Source organism: Delphinus delphis, chromosome 5 (genome assembly GCF_949987515.2).
Source record: "Delphinus delphis chromosome 5, mDelDel1.2, whole genome shotgun sequence".
Taxonomy (NCBI): Eukaryota; Metazoa; Chordata; class Mammalia; order Artiodactyla; family Delphinidae; genus Delphinus; species Delphinus delphis.
The window spans coordinates 101,676,811-101,697,057 of record NC_082687.1 but is presented as its reverse complement, the minus strand read 5'-3'; the positions used below and the strand labels follow the sequence as shown (position 1 = coordinate 101,697,057).

At 44.4% G+C, this 20,247-nt stretch overlaps 1 protein-coding gene across 1 annotated transcript in view; it reads right to left on the bottom strand.

Moving 5' to 3' along the window:
• SLC2A9 (solute carrier family 2 member 9) overlaps nucleotides 1–20,247 on the bottom strand; it is a 183,170-nt gene that overhangs the window by 66,755 nt on the left and 96,168 nt on the right. Inside the window, 1 exon segment of the mRNA XM_060012810.1 lies at nucleotides 3,010–3,197. Within this exon segment, the coding sequence (XP_059868793.1) occupies nucleotides 3,010–3,197 (188 nt within the window).

Here is a 20,247-nt window from a genome sequence, read left to right as displayed (position 1 = left end):
TTTACAGAAATAGAAAAAAATAATCCTATAGTTTATATGGAACCTCAGAAGACCACGAATAACCAAAACAATCTTGAGAAAACACAGAACTAGAGGCACCACACTTCCTTATTTCAAAATATGTTATAAAGCCACAGTAATTAAGACAGTATGGTACTGGCATAAAGACAGACATACAGACTAATGAAACAGAAGAGAGAACCCAGAAATGAACCTATGCATATACAGTCAACTGATTGACAAGGGTGCCGAGAATATTCAGTGGGGAAAGGATAATCTTTTTGACAAATGGTGTTGGAAAAACTGGATATCCACACACAAAAGAATGAAATTGGACCCTTATCTTCACTCAAAATGGATTAAAGACTTAAACATAAGACCTGGAACTGTAAAACTTCTAGAAGAAAACATAGGGGGAAAACTTCATAACATTGATCTTGGCAATGATTTTTTGAGTATGACACCCAAAGCAAAATTAGACAAGTGGGACTACATCAAACTAAAAAGCTTCTGCACAGCAAAGGAAATCATCAACAGCACACAAAGGCAACCTCCAGAATGGGAGAAAATACTAGCAAACCATATATACCCGATAAGGGGCTAATATCCAAAATATATAAGGAACTCCTATATTTCGATAGGAAAAAAATAAAAATAAAGCAAAATGACAATAACAAAATCCCTCCCCCCCACAAAGCTTCTAAAAAACCCTGTTAACAAGTGGGCAAAGGACTTGAATAGACATTTCTCCAAAGAAAACATACTAATAGCCAACAGGCATATGAAAAGAGTCTCAACATCATTAATCACCAGAGAAATGCAAATCAAAACAGCAAGAGATCACCTCACGCCTGTTAGGATGGCTACTACTACTACTAACACCAAGTGCTGGGGAAGATGTGGAGAACTTGGGAGCCTAGTCTAGTGCACTCTTGGTGGGAATGTCAACGGGTGCAGCCACAATGGAAAACAGTATCGTGGTTCCTCAAAAAGCTAAAAATAGAGTCACCGTATGATCCAGCAACTCCACTCTTGGGTTTTTATCCCAAAGAGTTGAAAGCAGGATCTTGAAGAGATGTTAGCACTCCTATGTTCAATGCAGCAATAGTCACAATAGCCAAGATATGGAAATAACCTAAATGTTTGTTGATGGATGGGTGGATATAGAAAGTGTAGTATATACATTTAATGCAATATTAATCAGCCTTAAAAAAAAAGAAAGAAATCTTGCATTTTGTGACACTGTGGCTGAATCTGGAGGACATTATGCTAAGTGAAATGAGCCAGTCACAGAGGACAAATACTGCACGATTTCACTGATACGAGGTATCTAAAATAGTCAAACTCATAGAAGCAGAGAGTCGAATTGCGGTTGCCAGCGGCTGGTAGAGGGAAAACTCGGTGTTGCTAATCAACAGGTGTAAGGTTTCAGCAAAGCAAGATGAACAAGCTCTAGAGATCTGCGCAATATGGCACCTAGAGTTAACAGTACTGTGTTGTGCACTTGGACATTTGTTAAGAGGGAAGATCTCATGCTAAGTGTTCTCACAACGATAAGAAAAGAGATGGAACACAGTCAACGCGAGGCGGGTGGCTGAGATCTCAGCACTGCTGGCTCTGGGAGCGGAGAGACTTTTTTTTCCATCTATGCTTATGCAGTGGGGCTTATAGATGCACCCGAGGGGAATTTATAAAGTTATACAGGGTATGCAAATTGGAAAATTATGTCCCAGCGGAGGAGAGAATTCTGTTTAGAAATGTCACGGTTCTCAATCTAAATGCCTCGTTAAATACAGATTCCATATGTGGTTTTATGACTCCACATGCTAACTTTAAAGAGTGGATACATTCTCTCTCTGCTTTCTCAGAACAGGCAGGGTGCATTTGAGACTGTCTAGCATGACCTTGGTCTTACAAAGAGAGGAAACGACAGGACTAATCCAAGGTCACGCTGTTAACCCAGGTGCTCCCTCATTCTGCTGACCAGACCAAGGTTAAACAAATAAGTAGGGAGATGATTTCATTTCATCCCACTGTTTCCAAAAAAAGAATTAAGAGTTGATGAAATGAGGCAGAGCATTGTGGTTGTAACTTCCTGTGCTGTCATCTTCCCTCTCCGGACAGGAATTACTCCCCTTTCAGGTCACCTCCCCTACATACCCACAAACACCCTCCCTGCTGACTTTTGTATGCCAGGCTCATACACACAGGGCAGTTATTTTACCCAGACCTCTTCAGAAGTTCCCTTCTCCCTCCCTCTAGGCCTAGCCACACTTGTCCTGAGCTACGTAAGTGACCTCAGAGGTAGTTTGGATGCTTCGGTACAAGAATCTCCTCTATGCATCCCTGCCAAGTGGCTGGCCAGCTGGCTTGCACACTTTCATGAATGGGGAACTCACCACCCCTGGAGGCAACCCACTCTTTTCCAGAAGGGACAATAATAATAATAATCCTAAGTGTGCCTCCTAGGCCTCAAATTCCTGAATTCTACCTTCTGGAGCCCCCAAGACAGAAGGGGCGGCTTTGTCCATCAGAGGGTTAGGGAATCCCATGCAAGACTCCCTCCTCCGGTTTCCCTGCCCACGTCAACTCAGGCCCCAAGAAACTTTCTCTTTAAAGCCTTGAGGTTTTCTCAGGCCAAGTTGGGCACTGAAGCCAGCCCAGCCAAGGGTACTTTTATTTAAATCATCTCAGTGTTGCTCACTTATGACTTCCTAATACCCATTTTATTAAGAAATATGACTTTTAAGTATTTCTAAGGATAAGTAATTATACTGATAGGCAGCCTTTATTAAGGGGTAATTCTGGGCTAGCTGCTTTATTGAACACCTTGCATGGATTATTTCTTTCAGTATTACGTTATCCCATTTTACAGATGCAGAAACTAAAGATCAGGTTATGTGGTTGCCCAACGGCACAGAGCTGGGGCTGGGACTTGGGCGTCCAGGCCCTGAACCGCCCCTCTCCCATGCCTCCCTCTGGTTCCTCCATTTGGGCAGGAGCGCTCACCGCATTGAGGCCACAGAGCTGGTAACAGGCCATGGTGATGACCACAGTGATGACCTGCCAGCGGACAGAGGGACTCCTGAGCAGCTCCAGCACGGACACCAGACGGCTGTTCCTCTGCTCGCGGCTCTCCGCCAGGACCTCCTCCACCTCTCGGGAGACGTCCTCTTTGCCCAGGAATGTCTGGAAGGCTGCCAACAGGGACAAGCACAGATTTCAGTGGGATTAGGATGTCCGTTGTGTCTGAGGCTGGGTCCCACAGGGATGGTTGGTCCAACCAAGACACACTCCTTGTCAGGGACGCAGCTGGCAGGGATCTTTGAAACCATGGAGTGCCAAGCCTTTGTTTAAAAGTTGGAAAACAGAGGCCCTGAGAGATGCAGTGACTTGCCCAAGGTCACTGAGCTGGCCAGGAGAAGAGCCAAGAGAGAACCAGGCTCTCCTGATCGATCCCACAGCAAAGCCCGTCTCTACCACTGGGTAGATGAGCAGTGCCCCGTGCCTCACACGGCTCCGTAATGATTGGGTGATGTAACACATGCTAAACCCTGGCTTCATGAATAAAACTGAGCACCTCCTGTTTGCCCGGCCCTGTGTGCTCATCCTCATAGGAGACATCCAGACAGAGGTCTGATCGCCACTTGCTCAGGATGCCCAGGAGTCGATTCTATCTTCAGAAGGAGGATTGAACTAAACGACCTCCAGGGTCCTTTCCACAAGCCCCTCTGAAACACAGAAATCTGGGTTGGAATATTCTCAAAGAGCTAACCTTCCCAGGATTCAAGCTCACCCATGTGACTCAGGCCTTTCCCAGGCTGAACACTGCAAATTTCCAGCTTCAGTGAACCTGTCATTTTTTTTTTTTTTTTTTTTACCAAGCCCTTAATTGAGTAAACCTCCATGGATATATGCACAAATGTGGGCTGTCTGATGAGACCCCTGAGATCACAATAATCAGATCAGGGGAGACGCATTTAGAACATGGATTTAAATATTCAGCACTTATATATTCATCCTCCTACAGGGATGGTGGCTATGGTGACGGCTCCTGTGGACATTCCATTCCAGACACAATGGGCATCATCCCTAAAAACACTGCTCTGCATCACAGGCCATGTGAAATTGCTCTTCTTAGGTAGGAAAAAAAAAAAAACAAAACTGTTAAATTTCTCCAGATTCTCCAAGAAGCAAGCCCAGGAGTATATTGAAAACTGTCTCAGAATGTCTCTTTTGTAAGCTGTAATTTAATATTTTTCCTAGCATTTATTAAGGGTAAGTGGAAGAAACAGCTGAATGAGTAATGTTTCTGCAGCATGCACTAAACCATAGTATTTCTCAAAGTTCAAAAATGCAACATTCATGTGACAAAGTAATCCTAGAGTATTAGGGTAAGAAAATATTTATCTCTCCTCCCTGACATACATGCTTTCCATATAAAATAAGGAGAACTTTAGAACTTCTTTTTTTTTTTTTTCCTTTTCACCTTGGCTGCCAGGAAGCTCTCAGCTAAATTCAGTGTTCAACTTTTAGAGTTGCCTGGAGCAAAAATCTCTCTTCTTCCTCTTAAAAGTTCTGTTCTCCTTCTTCTTTTAAATCATCCACTTAACTTCCCTGTTGTATTTATGTTCATAAAAAGTTTGCTTCTACTTGTCCCACACCCCTCCTTCTGTGGTTCCCCTGAATGGGTGACGAAGAGTATCTCATGTGACTGGCCTAGCAGACGTGAAGATGCGCCACTCAGGCTCCCTTCAGGAAAGGACTTGGCTTCTGGGCTGTGAGGAGGTTGGTTAGTCGACAGCCTCCTGCTCTTAGCTTCAGGGGCATGCATCTCATCTTTGAAGCCCAGGAAATGCTATTCTCATAGTGGTCCCAGCCCACGACGGAGCATGGCTGTGGTACAAGGGCCCAGCCATCCTTACCCAGTAGGGACTCATGTAATGCACAAGTGTTGTTCCGGGGCTCCCTCCAGGGCTGGCAGAGACCTTGCCAAGTGGCCTTGTGGTCTGAGGCTTCCTCTGCTCAATCCTGTTGCGCCCTTTCCCTGCCCAGCTGTTACTCCCCAGGGAAACGTCTGTACTCCTAACTCCTCAGCCTCTGTTTCCTGGAGAAGCCAACCTGCAACAACTAATTACTTGACAGGGCAAAATCATCAGTCAGCGTCACTCTGTTTCCAACTTTGGAAGTGCCAAGCTGCTTTGGTTCTCACACCTTATCCTGAACTATCCCAGTAGTCCATAACTGCTCTCCTGGGTCCAGTCTTCTTGTGCCCTGTGGAGCTCCGACCATAACCCCCTCTGCACACTGCAGCATCAGCACCCATCTCAGCAGTGCACTTGATTCTAAAAGGCCCCTTGGCCTCTACACTCTGCAGAGTGAAGCTCAGGCTCCATGGCCCAGTCCATGGCTCTCCTTCAGCTTCTCTCCTGCTGCCCCCATCTTTGCATGCATCTCTCTTGGATGTGCAAACATGCATCTCAGCTTTCCTACACACGCTGTGCTTTCTTGGTTCTCTGCACTTGGCCGTGCCCTTCCCTCTGCCGGAAATGTCCTTCCTGCCATTCCTTGCCTGGCTAACTTCTCCCTCCCGATGCCAGAGCCTAGGCTCTCACAGCCCTCTGTGCTTTCCCACCTCGGTGCTTTCTCCCCACACTGTCATCGGCACCTCCTTTCCACCTTCTGTGAGCACTTTGAAGCCCACTTCCTGGTGCCCGGTTGGAGGGCAGATGCCAAGTTCGTGTTTGTTGATCTGAGCTGAACCAACCCAGCTGGCAAACCCACTGCCTTCCCTGAAAGCAGCATTTCTCCATCTTGGCACTTCTGACGTCTGGGGCCGGAGAACTCTTTGTGATGGGAGCAGTCCTGTGCATTGTAAGGAGTTTAGCAGCAACCCCTGCCCTCTTACCCACTAGATGCCAGAAGCACCCCCTCAGTTGTGACAATCAAAAATGTCTCCAGGCATTATTGAAAACAGCCAAGACATCAAACAACCCAAGTGTCCACTGATGGATGAATGGATACAGAAGATATGGTATATATATATATATACACACACACACACACCCCCCACACACAATGGAATATTATTCAGCCTTAAAAAAGAAGGAGGGCTTTCCTGGTGGCACAGTGGTTGAGGGTCCGCCTGCCAATGCAGGGGACGTGGGTTCATTCCCCAGTCTGGGAGGATCCCACATGCCGCAGAGCGGCTGGGCCCGTGAGCCATGGCCGCTGACCCTGCGCATCTGGAGCCTGTGCTCTGTAACGGGAGAGGACACAGCAGTGAGAGGCCCGCGTACTGCAAAAAAAAAAAAAAAGAAAGAAAAAAAAAGAAGGAAATCCTGCCACTTGCAACAACATGGATGGGCCTTGAGGGCATTATGCTGAGTGAAATAAGTCAGACGGAGATCTGACTTATGAGCTCAGTTATATGTGGACTCTAGCTCTCCCCACCCCAAACCAAGCTCATAGACACAGACAACAGATTGGTGGTCGTCAGAGGAAGGAGGTGGTAGGTGAGTGAAAAGGGGGAAGGTGGTCAAAAGGTGCAAACTTCCAGTTAGAAAATATGCAAGTCCTGGGGATGCCACGGACAGTAGGGTGACTATAATTAATAATACTGTATTGGATATTTGAAAGTTGCTAAAAGAGTGTGTCAAGCGGGGGCCTCAGAGAGCCTTGTGGCCTGGCACAGGGGCTCAGAGGCCCCTCCCAGGTGGGAGACCCCCATAGATGTCCACCAATACTAAGAAAAGCTTGCTTTGCTCAAAACCTGCCCATGGCGCCTGGCTGGACACAGAGTCCTTTGGGGCAGGAAGGGGGTGAGTGGCTTCCTTAGGTAAATTCTAATGTCCTCTTTTCCCTGGAGGCCATGGGCCTGTGGTCAAGGGGGGACATGGCTTTGAATTCTCCTCTGCCTCAGCCTCAAGGCCAGCAGGTCTATGGCCGGGCCAGTGACCGCAGTCCAGGATGTCTTGGGGGGGGTGGGGGTGGTTTGGCTTTGCCTGGCTCTGCTGATTGGCGGACAATTGAGTTTCAGGTATCCCAGGCATATCATCAACTCTGATCAGTTCTACAGAACACAGAGCCCTTGCGGGGGACAGCACTGGCCTTTTAAAGGGAGGGTCTCAGGCCTGGTTGAGGGAAGTCACAGGCCATTCAGAGCCAATGCTCAGCACGAGCTTACTGAGCATCTACTAGGCCTCAGGCACTGTGCTAAACAAAAGCCGCAGACCCTGCACCGGCGAGGTGGTGTCCCCATCACATCACATTTCCTAACAAGCTTTTGTAGAATTCTCATCCCAAGAGAGGCTCCATGGAAACCAGATTCCTTGATCAGAGAAGTTTAGTGTCATTGCATGAGCACTCTGTCTCTTGGTGGTTCAAACTTCACATTAGAATAGTAAAGGTCCTGATAAGTCCTGCAGGAAAGACACCCATTTAGTTTTGTTTGGTTTCACTTTTCCCAAATGTATTTGCTGGGGTACCTACTAACAACCTGCAGAAGTACATCAAGAAGTGTGATTCTAACTTTATATGGCACGTATCACAGAGGCACTGAATCCAGGACATCCTGGGAGCCTGCAGGGGGAATCTCATGGACGGCATTGAGCGGAGAGAGGAGGCAAACATCACCAGACAAAAGGCTATTTTGTCTTTTAGGAGGCACTTTGAAGAGCAGAAAAAATCTGAGGTAGGCAGAATAATGACCCCCCAAATCAGTCCATGTTCTTATCCCCAGGACCTGTGAATATGTTAGCTTTCATGGCCAAAGGGACTTTGCAGATGTGATTAGGTTAAGGACCTTGAGATGGGGAGGTTACCCTGGATTATCGGGGTGGGTCTAATGTCATCACAAGGGTCCTTATAAGAGGGAGGCAGGAGGGTCAGAGTGAGAGAGAAAGAGAGGTGACCATGGAAACAGAGGTTGGAGGAGAGACACACTTTGACGAAGGAGGAAGGGGCTGTGAGCCAAGGAATGCAGGTGGCCTCTACAAGCTGCAAAAGAACAGGAATGATTCTCCCCTAGAGCCTCCAGAAAGGAACACAGCCCTGCTGGCACCTTGATTTTAGCCCATTGAGTCCTATTTTGGAGTTTTGACTTCCAGAACTGTAGGATAATACATTTATCTTTTAAGTCACTAAGTTTGTGGTCATTTTTTACAGCAGCAAAGGGAAACAAATGCAGAGCCATTGAAATTAGATAGCTGTAGGTTCTACCCCACCACAACCACTCACTTTCTGTTTGACATGGGAAAAGCATCTGACCTCTCAAGCCTTAGGTCTCATCTGTAAGGTAGGGCTGAGGCCACCTATGTCTCCAGGTCACTATGACATCCACCTGGGGGAGCGTAGGCAGGGCACTAGCCTGGAGTCTGGTTCACTGCAGATGCCCTTCGGTGCCCCCTTTCAGGGACAAGTAACCCACTGGGAGGCTAGCGGGCACGAGTGAAACCAGCATCATGCAAAACCTAATAAGGGCAAATGTGGGGTATATCTGTCCAGTGCTGTCTGGGGTCTAGGAGGGAGGGTTTGGAAGGGAGGGGGGCTGCAAACTCAGGCTGTGCAGCTGCCAGCCTGGTATTTAAGCACACAGCCCTAGATGTCAGGCCCTGGCTTGGGTACCCATGGAAGAATCGCTCAGCCTCTCTGGGTCCCGTTCTTACCTCTAACACAGTGATGACACTCATGCCAGCCTCTCAGGCTGTGAGGACTGGGTAGTGGGCACACATCTGGGGGGGGTGTTTGGCTCATGTGTCACGTGTTAGCTGGACCCACGTGGACAATACAGGCCAGGAGCCTCCAAGGGACGGGTCTGGGAGACATTTTGTGGCTGGAGCCTGGATGGGCTCAGGGGTTTGGAAGTGGGCAGCATGGCGATGGGGGATGGGGACGATGAGCTGGAGGCTATGGGACCCTGCGAGCTCCTGTCTGCACTGTCGCAGAGGGCGGAGCCCACATTCTGCCCGCCCACGCTTCACACCGCAACACGAAATAAAGAAAAACAGGTGTTCTTGACCAGGTCCAACTCACAGCCCTGAAGTTTCCCAGATCAATGTTGCGCTGTCTGGACGTGGTGCCCGAGCCTGGCAAACTCGGAGAAAGAGCTGAAGGTTAAGGGCAGCGTGATTCAGGCCCTGAAATACCCGCAAAATGCCGCACCCTGAGTAAAAATGGGAAGAGGTGTGTGACGAAGAGGAAAGGGACAGGCCCTGCAGATGGGCTGAACTGGGTCCCACCCCGGATCTGCCGCCCATCAGCTGTGGAGCCTGCAGGCCTCCGGAGCCTCACGCTCCTGCTTCCTGGGGTTCCAGAGGGGTCAGTGTGATGATCTGGTGCAGTGACACCTGCCAGGTCACCACACCTGTGATGGGTTGTGTAACGGTGGGGAGGTGATTAAGAGCCCCAGCTCTGGGACCACGCTGCGTGGGTCTCCATCCCGACGTCACCACTTTTCACCTAGTCTGATGCCAAGCCAGTTACTTAATGCTTCCGTGCCTCAGTTTTCTCATCTGTAAAATGAGCATAACAGCATTGGGGCTGCCAGTAGTATTAAACACCAGCAGTCACGAAGTCCTTAGAACAGGGCTGACTCTTTTTTTTTTTTTTTTTTTGCGGTATGTGGGCCTTTCACTGCTGTGGCCTCTCCCGTCGCGGAGCACAGGCTCCAGACGCGCAGGCTCAGTGGCCATGGCTCACGGGCCCAGCCGACCCGCGGCACGTGGGACCCTCCCGGACCGGGGCACGAACCCCCGTCCCCTGCATCGGCAGGCAGACTCCCAACCACTGCGCCACCAGGGAAGCCCAGGGCTGACTCTTAATGAGCTGTAAGTACTAGAAGTCCGTCAACTATTACAGAAGGTACTTGGTACAGTACCTCCCGGCCCTTCCTTCTTTTATCTTCCTTTTACCTTAACCTGACAATGGGTACAAAACACTATAATCTATCGTGACCCCATAAACATGTGTTTAAGTCCTAACCTGTACCTGGGAATGTGAATTTATTTGGAAATGGGGTCTTTGCAGGTGTCATTTTGATGTCAGTTAAGATGAGGTCATCCTGGAAGAGGGCGGACCCTTTATCCAGTATGATTCTTTTCCTTACAAGAAGAGAAGAGACAGAGAGACAGACACGCACAGGGAAGACGGCCACGTGATGACAGAGGCAGGGACTGCAGTGACGCGGCTTTTAAGTCAAGCATTGCCGGCAACACCAGAAGCTGGGAGAGAAAGCAGGTCCTGCCACCTTGATTTCTGGCTTCCAGATCTGAGAGAATAAATTTCTGCTGTCCTAAAGCCACCCGATTTGTGGTACTTTGTTACAGCAGCTACCACATGTGATCACCTCCATTAGCATTTATCACCTCGTGCTAGAGCAAAGCACAGAGCAACCTGGAGACTTGTTCTCGTGACCCGGAGGGGCCCTGGGACAAGGCAGGCCGAGGGATTTCGGTGGGAGCCTAGGGTGCCTTTGCAGTCACATGTTGGGGACAGCACTGAACTCAGCATGGGGCAGGCCTCGGTGTTTCTAAAAATAGGAGGTTTCATCGAAGCACTGATTTTCAACTGCTATTGGAATTTAAGAGGAGGAAATTATTGGGTTTTTAACTCAGGTTTGGTTTCTTTTTACTACTGACAGCAGTAGGATCCACAGGGAGGGATGTCAGAAGGGGGGAGTAAAAGATATTGGAACTCATGTTTATACTACAACATTTCATTATGGACCAACCCTGGAGTCTTCACATGGCCCACATGAGGCGGGTATGGGGGTTCCACTGTGCACAGGAGCTGCCAGCCCTTTTTCTTTGCTTTCAGCGTAGAGTGATATATTGAAGTTACGTATGCAATTTACTGGTTAGTGGATTTGAGAATGATAGTTTTCAGGGTTTTTTTCTACATCTTTATTGGAGTATAATTGCTTTACAATGGTGTGTTAGTTTCTGCTTTATAACAAAGTGAATCAGTTATACATATACATATGTTCCCATATCTCTTCCCTCTGCATCTCCCTCCCTCCCACCCTCCCTATCCCACCCCTCTAGGTGGTCACAAAACACCGAGCTCATCTCCCTGTGCTATGTGGCTGCTTCCCACTAGCTATCTATTTTACATTTGGTAGTGTATATATGTCCATGCCACTCTCTCACTTTGTCACAGCTCACCCTTCCCCCTCCCCATATCCTCAAGTCCATTCTCTAGTAGGTCTGTGTCTTTATTTCTGTCTTACCCCTAGGTTCTTCATGACATTTTTTTTTCTTAAATTCCATATATTTGTGTTAGCATACGGTATTTGTCTTTCTCTTTCTGACTTACTTCACTCTGTATGACAGACTCTAGGTCCATCCACCTCATTACAAATAGCTCAATATAGTTTCTTTTTATGGCTGAGTAATATTCCATTGTATATATGTGCCACATCTTCTTTATCCATTCATCCAATGACGGACACTTAGGTTGTTTCCATGTCCTGGCTATTGTAAATAGAGCTGCAATGAACATTTTGGTATATGACTCTTTTTGAATTATGGTTTTCTCAGGGTATATGCCCAGTAGTGGGATTGCTGGGTCATATGGTAGTTCTATTTGTAGTTTTTTATTTTTTTTCTATTTGTATTTTTTTAAGGAAACTCCATACTGTTCTCCATAGTGGCTGTACCAATTCACATTCCCACCAGCAGTGCAAGAGTGTTCCTTTTTCTCCACACCCTCTCCAGCATTTATTGCTTCTAGATTTTTTGATGATGGCCATTCTGACTGGTGTGAGGTGATATCTCATTGTAGTTTTGATTTGCAATTCTCTAATGATTAATGATGTTGAGCAGTCTTTCACGTGTTTGTTGGCAGTCTGTGTATCTTCTTTGGAGAAATGTCTATTTAGGTCTTCTGTCCACTTTTGGATTGGGTTGTTTGTTTTTTTGTTATTGAGCTGCCTGAGCTGCTTGTAAATTTTGGAGATTAATCCTTTGTCACTTGCTTCATTGGCAAATATTTTCTCCCATTCTGAGGGTTGTCTTTTTGTCTTGTTTATGGTTTCCTTTGCAGTGCAAAAGCTTTGAAATTTCATTAGGTTGCATTTGTTCATTTTTGTTTTTATTTCCATTTCTCTAGGAGGTGGGTCAAAAAGGATCTTGCTGTGATTTACGTCATAGAGTGTTCTGCCTATGTTTTCCTCTAAGAGTTTGATAGTTTCTGGCCTTACATTTAGGTCTTTAATCCATTTTTAGCTTATTTTTGTGTATGGTGTTAGGGAGTAATCTAGTCTCATACTTTTAAATGTACCTGTCCAGTTTTCCCAGCACCACTTATTGAAGAGGCTGTCCTTTCTCCACTGTACATTCCTGCCTCCTTTATGAAAAAATAAGGTGACCATATGTGTGTGGGTTTATCTCTGGGCTTTCTGTCCTGTTCCATTGATCTATATTTCTGTTTTTGTGCCAGTACCATACTGTCTTGATTACTGTAGCTTTGTAGTATAGTCTGAATTCAGGGAGCCTGATTCCTCCAGCTCTGTTTTTCGTTCTCAAGACTGCTTTGGCTATTCGGGGTCTTTTGTGTTTCCATAGAAATTGTGAAATTTTTTGTTCTAGTTCTGTGAAAAATGCCATTGGTAGTTTGATATGAACCTGTAGATTGCTTTGGGTAGTATAGACATTTTCACAATGTTGATTCTTCCAATCCAAGAACATGGTATATCTCTCCATCTATTTGTATCATATTTAATTTCTTTCATCAGTGTCTTATAATTTTCTGCATACAGGTCTTTTGTCTCCTTAGGTAGGTTTATTCCTAGATATTTTATTCTTTCTGTTGCAATGGTAAATGGGAGTGTTTTCTTGATTTCACTTTCAGATTTTTCATCATTAGTGTATAGGAATGCCAGAGATTTTTGTGCATTAATTTTGTATCCTGCTACTTTACCAAATTCATTGATTAGCTCTAGTAGTTTTCTGGTAGCATCTTTAGGATTCTCTATGTATAGTATCATGTCATCTGCAAACAGTGACAGCTTTACTTCTTCTTTCTGATTTGGATTCCTTTTATTTCCTTTTCTTTTCTGATTGCTGTGGCTAAAACTTCCAAAACTATGTTGAATAAGAGTGGTGAGAGTGGGCAACCTTGTCTTGTTCCTGATCTTAGTGGAAATGCTTTCAGTTTTTCACCATCGAAGACGATGTTGGCTGTGGGTTTGTCATATATGGCCTTTATTATGTTGAGGAAAGTTCCCTCTATGCCTACTTTCTGGAGGGTTTTTATCACAAATCGGTGTTGAATTTTGTTGAAAACTTTCTCTGCATCTATTGAGATGATCATATGGTTTTTCTCCTTCAATTTGTTAATATGGTGTATCACATTGATTGATTTGTGTGTATTGAAGAATCCTTGCATTCTTGGAATAAACCCCTGTTGGATTCTGTTTGCTAGTATTTTGTTGAGGATTTTTGCATCTATGTTCATCAGTGATTTGGGCCTGTAGTTTTCTTTCTTTGTGACATCCTTGTCTGGTTTTAGTATCAGGGTGGTGGTGGCCTCGTAGAATGAGCTTGGGAGTGTTCCTCCCTCTGCTATATTTTGGAAGTTTGAGAAGGATAGGTGTTAGCTCTTCTCTAAATGTTTGATAGAATTCGCCTGTGAAGCCATCTGGTCCTGGGCTTTTGTTTGTTGGAAGATTTTTAATCACAGTTTCAATTTCAGTGCTTGTGATTGGTCTGTTCATATTTTCTATTTCTTCCTGATTCAGTCTTGGCAGGTTGTGCATTTCTAGGAATTTGGCCATTTCTTCCAGGTTGTCTATTTTATTGGCATAGAGTTGCTTGTAGTAATCTCTCATGATGTTTTGTATTTCTGCAGTGTCAGTTGTTACTTCTCCTTTTTCATTTCTAATTCTATTAAGTCTTCTCCCTTTTTTTCTTGATGAGTCTGGCTAATGGTTTATCAATTTTGTTTATCTTCTCAAAGAATCATCTTTTAGTTTTATTGATCTTTGCTATCGTTTCCTTCATTTCTTTTTCATTTATTTCTGATCTTATCATTATGATTTCTTTCCTTCTGCTAACCTTCGGTTTTTTTTGTTCTTCTTTCTCTAATTGCTTTAGGTGCAAGGTTAGGTTGTTTATTCGAGATGTTTCCTGTTTCTTAAGGTAGGATTGTATTGCTATAAACTTCCCTCTTAGAACTTCTTTTGCTTCATCCCATAGGTTTTGGGTTGTCGTGTCTCCATTGTCATTTGTTTCTAGGTATTTTTTAATTTCCTCTTTGATTTCTTCAGTGATCACTTGATTATTAAGTAGTGTATTGTTTAGCCTCCATGTGTTTGTATTTTTTACAGATCTTTTCCTGTAATTGATATCTAGTCTCATAGCGTTGTGGTCGGAAAAGATACTTGATACAATTTCAATTTTCTTAAATTTACCAAGGCTTGATTTGTGACCCAAGACATGATCTATTCTGGAGAATGTTCCATAAGCACTTGAGAAAAATGTGTATTCTGTTGTTTTTGGATGGAATGTCCTATAAATATCAATTAAGTCCATCTTGTTTAATGTGTCATTTAAAGCTTGTGTTTCCTTATTTATTTTCATTTTGGATGATCTGTCCATTGGTGAAAGTGGGGTGTTAAATCCCCCTACTATGAATGTGTTACTGTTGATTTCCCCTTTTATGGCTGTTAGTATTTGCCTTATGTATTGAGGTACTCCTATGTTGGGTGCATAAATATTTAAAACTGTTATATCTTCTTCTTGGATCGATCCCTTGATCATTATGTAGTGTCCTTCTTTGTCTCTTCTAATAGTCTTTATTTTAAAGTCTATTTTGTCTAATATGAGAATTGCTACTCCAGCTTTCTTTTGGTTTCCATTTGCATGGAATATCTTTTTCCCTCCCCTCACTTTCAGTCTGTATGTGTCTCTAGGTCTGAAGTGGGTCTCTTGTAGACAGCATATATACAGGTCTTGTTTTTGTATCCATTCAGCCAGTCTGTGTCTTTTGGTGGGAGTATTTAATCCATTTACATTTAAGGTAATTATTGATATGTATGTTCCTATAACCATTTTCTAAATTGTTTTGGGTTTGTTATTATAGGTCTTTTCCTTCTCTTGTGTTTCTTGCCTAGAGAAGATCCTTTAGCATTTGTTGTAAAGCTGGTTTGGTGGTGCTGAACTCTCTCAGCTTTTGCTTGTCTGTAAAGGTTTTAATTTCTCCATCAAATTCTTGCTGGGTAGAGTAATCTTGGTTGTAGGTTTTTCTCCTTCATCACTTTAGATATGTCCTGCCAGTCCCTTCTTGCTTGCAGAGTTTCTGCTGAAAGATCAGCTGTTAACCTTATGGGGATTCCCTTGTGTGTTATTTGTTGTGTTTCCCTTGCTGCTTTTAATATGTTTTCTTTGTATTTAATTTTTGACAGTTTGATTAATATGTGTCTTGGTGTGTTTCTCCTTGGATTTATCCTGTATGGGACTCTCTGTGCTTCCTGGACTTGATTAACTATTTCCTTTCCCATATTAGGGAAGTTTTCAACTATAATCTCTTCAAATATTTTCTCAGTCCCTTTCTTTTTCTCTTCTTCTTCTGGAACCCCTATAATTTGAATGTTGGTGTGTTTAATGTTTTCCCAGAGTTCTCTGAGACTGTCCTCAGTTCTTTTCATTCTTTTTTCTTTTTTCTGCTCTGCAGTAGTTATTTCCACTATTTTATCTTCCAGGCCACTTATCCATTCTTCTGCCTCAGCTATTCTGCTATTGATCCCTTCTAGAGTATTTTTAATTTCATTTATTGTGTTATTCATTGTTGCTTGTTTCATCTTTAGTTCTTCTAGGACCTTGTTAAATGTTTCTTGCATTTTCTCTATTCTATATCCAAGATTTTGGATCATCTTTACTATCATTATTCTGAATTCTTTTTCAGGTAGACTGCCTATTTCCTCTTTATTTGTTAGGTCTGGTGGGTTTTTATCTTGCTCCTTCAACTGCTGTGTGTTTTTCTGTCTTCTCAGTTTTCTTATCTTACTGTGTTTGGGGTCTCCTTTTGGCAGGCTGCAGGTTCTTAGTTCCCGTTGTTTTTGGTGTCTGTCCCCAGTGGCTAAAGTTGGTTCAGTTGGTTGTGTAGGCTTTCTGGTGGAGGGGACTAGTGTCTGTGTTCTGGTGGATAAGCCTGGATCTTGTCTTTCTGGTGGGCAGGGCCACATCTGGTGGTGTGTTTTGGGGTGTCTGTGGACTTATTATGATTTTAGGCAGCCTCTCTGCTAATGGGTGGGGCTGTGTTCCTGTCTTGCTAGTTGTTTGGCATAGGGTGTCCAGCACTGTAGCTTGCTGGTCGTTGAGTGAAGCTAGGTGTTGGTGTTGAGATGGAGATCTCTGGGAGATTTTTGCCATTTGATATTATGTGGAGCTGGGAGGTCTCTTGTGGACCAGTGTCCTGACGTTGGCTGTCCCACCTCAGAGGGGCAGGAAACCATGCTGGGGGAACAGAGCATGTGGCATGGTGTTGGGGTTGTCCTGCAGCCAGTGAATGGCCGCCACCACTGCCCTGTCATCACCGGAGTCCTACCAGCTGTGGGCAGGTGCTTATGCTGGTGTGAGGCTTATGACCTGTCATACCAGAGGCTGGGTCTTATTCAGGTCCTGGTATGCAGCAGGTGCTCAAACTACGTTGGATAAATGTAACTGGACCCTACTCGTATTTGCTAATGTTTAGTCCAGAGGAGAGGGTGCTCTGGGCGGAGAGGCCTGGATGTGGGTGGGGTTGGTCTTGTTCTCCTTGGCCCTGAGCCAGACAAGGACCCAGGGCAGCAGCTATGATGCATCGGATGTCAGGTCGTCACAAGAAAGAACTGTCTGATTGATGTGTTCAGGGGTGGGCTGGGTGCTCTCTTGAGCTGTGAGTTCCCCATCCCTGGAGGTGAGCAAGGAGAGGCCTGATGACCACCTGTCAGAGATGTTGTGAGAGGAACCCAGGCATTAAACAGGAAGATGGACAAGGTCTCTAAAGCAAGTGTAGAACCTCAGAATCGCGCAGGTTCTGTGGGAGACTGGGCCGCGGCATCTGTGGGGTGGAGGGGGAAGCAGTGGGATCGACACATGCAGTCATAACTAGCTGTCTGTCGAGAGAGGAAAGGGCTTTAGAAACTGGTCGTCTACGAGCCATTTCAAAAAGTCATTTTCTATGGAACACAACCCTCCCAGAAGAGTCCATCGGCTTGAATCTCCAAGCCATTGCAATAGTTCATCCCATCTACCCCAGGACCTCCCCTCCGGCTCAGCCTCCCACCCTCGCCCTGGCTTCCTAACTCGCACCTCATTCATATTCCTGGCCGTGTTCTAATCCCTAACTCCAGAGAACTTGAAAAAAGAATGAGAATTTGCATTTCCCAACTGGAAAGAAACCCCTCTGGGAGGCATGGTCAACTCCCGGGCTGGGAAAGGGACCCGTTATGTAACCAGATCTTGTACCAGTTAAAGACTCGCCTTTATTCAAGGGGACTCAGGACACCTGGCAGGCGTGAGGAGTCTAACATTTATTGTGTGCCTAATGTGTGCCAGACTCTGGGCTGGGTGTCTTACAGACTTCGCTGCGATTCCTAGTGTGGTTTGGTCCCCTGAGCCTCAGGAAATTAGGAAATACGCCGGAGATCCCAGGTCGAAAGGGAGACAGTCAACGTTCCAACCTGCATCTGTCTGACCTTTCTTTCCGCACACCTCAAAGGATGACGAAAAGAAACTGCGGAGCTGAGAAGCTACCAGAAGCAAATTCAGTTCATTTCAATTAACCTGCGGCTTCTGAGAGCTTGTGATATGCAGCGGGTGCAGAGGTCTACTGTGCTAAGGAAAGAAAAAGGCACGGTTTCTGCTCGAAGGAGTTCTCTCAAGTGGGAGCCAGAATACAACTCACTGCCACTCCAGGCGAACAGTGATTGATGCGGGGTCTGCAGGAGCCTCAGGAAACCCCTGCCATTTAACAGATGGAGAAACCAAGGCTCAGTGGGATGACGTGATATGCCTGTGTCACACAGGAGAGCTGGCGTTTCCACTGCTGCACTGCCTCTGCCCACAGGGGTGATGCAAGCCTAGCTCAGAGGATGGTGATGGGAGGCAGTTACAGACAGCAGGCCTCCTGGTATCACCCAAGCTTGTTAATCTTGCATAACTGAAACTTTGTGCTCATTGATAGCAACTTCCCACCCCCCTTCCCGGCACCCCAGTCCCCGGCAATCACTATTCCACAGTTGGATTCTATGAATTTGACTCCTTTAGATCCCTCATGTAAGTGAGATCATGCAGTATCTGTCCTTCTGTGACTGGCCGATTTCTCTTAGCCTAATGTCCTCCAGGTTCATCCATGTTGTCACATATTACAGGATTTCCTTCTTTTGTAACACTGAATAATATTCCATTGTGTGTATACACCACATTTTCCTGACCCATCCATCCAACAATGAACATTTAGGTTGTTTCCACGTCTCTGTTATTGTAAACAGTGCTGCGGTGCTAATAAGAATAGGAGTGCTAATACCCCTTTGAGATCTTGATTTCGATTCTTTTGGATGAAATTCCAGAAGTGAAATTGCTGGATCATACGGTAGTTCTAGTTTTCATTTTTTGAGCAACCTCCAAACTGTCTTCTGCAGCAACTGCCCCATTTTGCATGCCAACCAACTGTGTGTGAGGGTGCAAGGTTTCCAATTTCTCCACTTCCTCACCAATACTTGTTGTCTTTTGTTAATAGCCATCCTGACAGGTGTAAGGTGATGTCTCATTGTGGTTCTGATCTGCATTTTCCTGATGATTAGTGACATTGAACTACATATATATACATACGCCATTTGCATGTCTTCTTTGGAGAAATATCTATTCATGTCCTTTTCCCCTTTGAAAAATCAGATTACTCATTTTCTTGGTTTGTTTGTTTTTGCTATCGAGATGTAGAAGTTCCTTATTTATTTTGGAGATTAACCCCTTATCAGATATATGGTTTGCTAATCTTTTCTCTCATTCATGTAGGCTGCCTTTCACTCTCCTGATTATTACCTTTGCATTGAGGAAGCTTTTTAGTTTAATATAGTTCCACTTGTCTATTTTTGCTTTTGTTTCCTGTGTTTTGGGTGTCAAATTCAAGAAAATCATTATCAAGACCAATGTTGTGAAAATTTCCCCCCATTTTCTTCTAGGAGTTTTATATTTTCAGGCCTTACGTTTAAGTGTTTGCTTCGTCTGGAGTTGATTTTTGTGTATGTTGTACAGTAAGGGTCTAACATTCTTTTGCATATAGTGATCCAGTTTTCCCAACACTATTTGTTGAAGATACTTTAGCCCATAGCTAACATCATACTCAATGGTGAAAAACTGAAAGCTTTCCCTCTAAGAATTGGAAGAAGGAAAGGATGTGACTCTCAACCACTTCTATTCAGAAGCCCTCACCAGAGCAGTTAAGTGAGAAAAAGAAATACAAGTCATTGAAATCAGAAAGGAAGAAGTAAAATTGTCCTTGTTTGCAGACAACATGACCTTATATATAGAAAATCCTAAAGACTTCACCAAAAACTGTTAGAACTAAAAAGTCGATTCAGTAAAGTTGTAGGATACAAAATCAACATACAACAATCAGCTGTGCTTCGACACCCTGACAATGAACTACTTAAAAAGGAAATTAGGAAAACAATCCTATTTGCAAGTATCAAAAAGAGTAAAATACTTAGGAATAAACTTAACAAAGGAGGTGAAAGGCTTTTACACTGAAAAAACATTGATAAAAGACACAAATGAATGGAAAGATATTCCATGATCATGGATTAGAAGACTTGATGTTGTTAAGATGTCCATACTACCCAAAGGGATCTACAGATTCAATGAAATCCCTATCAAAATCCCATTGGCATATTTTACAGAGATAGAAAAAAATAATCCTATAATTCATATGTAACCACCAAAGACCAAGAATAGCCAAAACAATCCTGAGGAAAAAAACAAAACTGGAGGCATCACACTTCCTGATTTCAAAATATATTACAAAGCTAAAGTAATTAAAACAGTATTGTACTGACACAAAGACAGACAATAGACTAATGAAACAGAATAAAGAGCCCAGAAATAAACCGCTGCATATATGGCCAACCGATCTTCACTCAAAATGGAATAAAGATATAAACATAAGACCTGGAACTGTAAATACTTCTAAAAGAAAATGGAGGGAAAAAACTACATAACATTGGTTTTGGCAAGGATATTTTTGGATATGACACCAAAAGCAAAATTA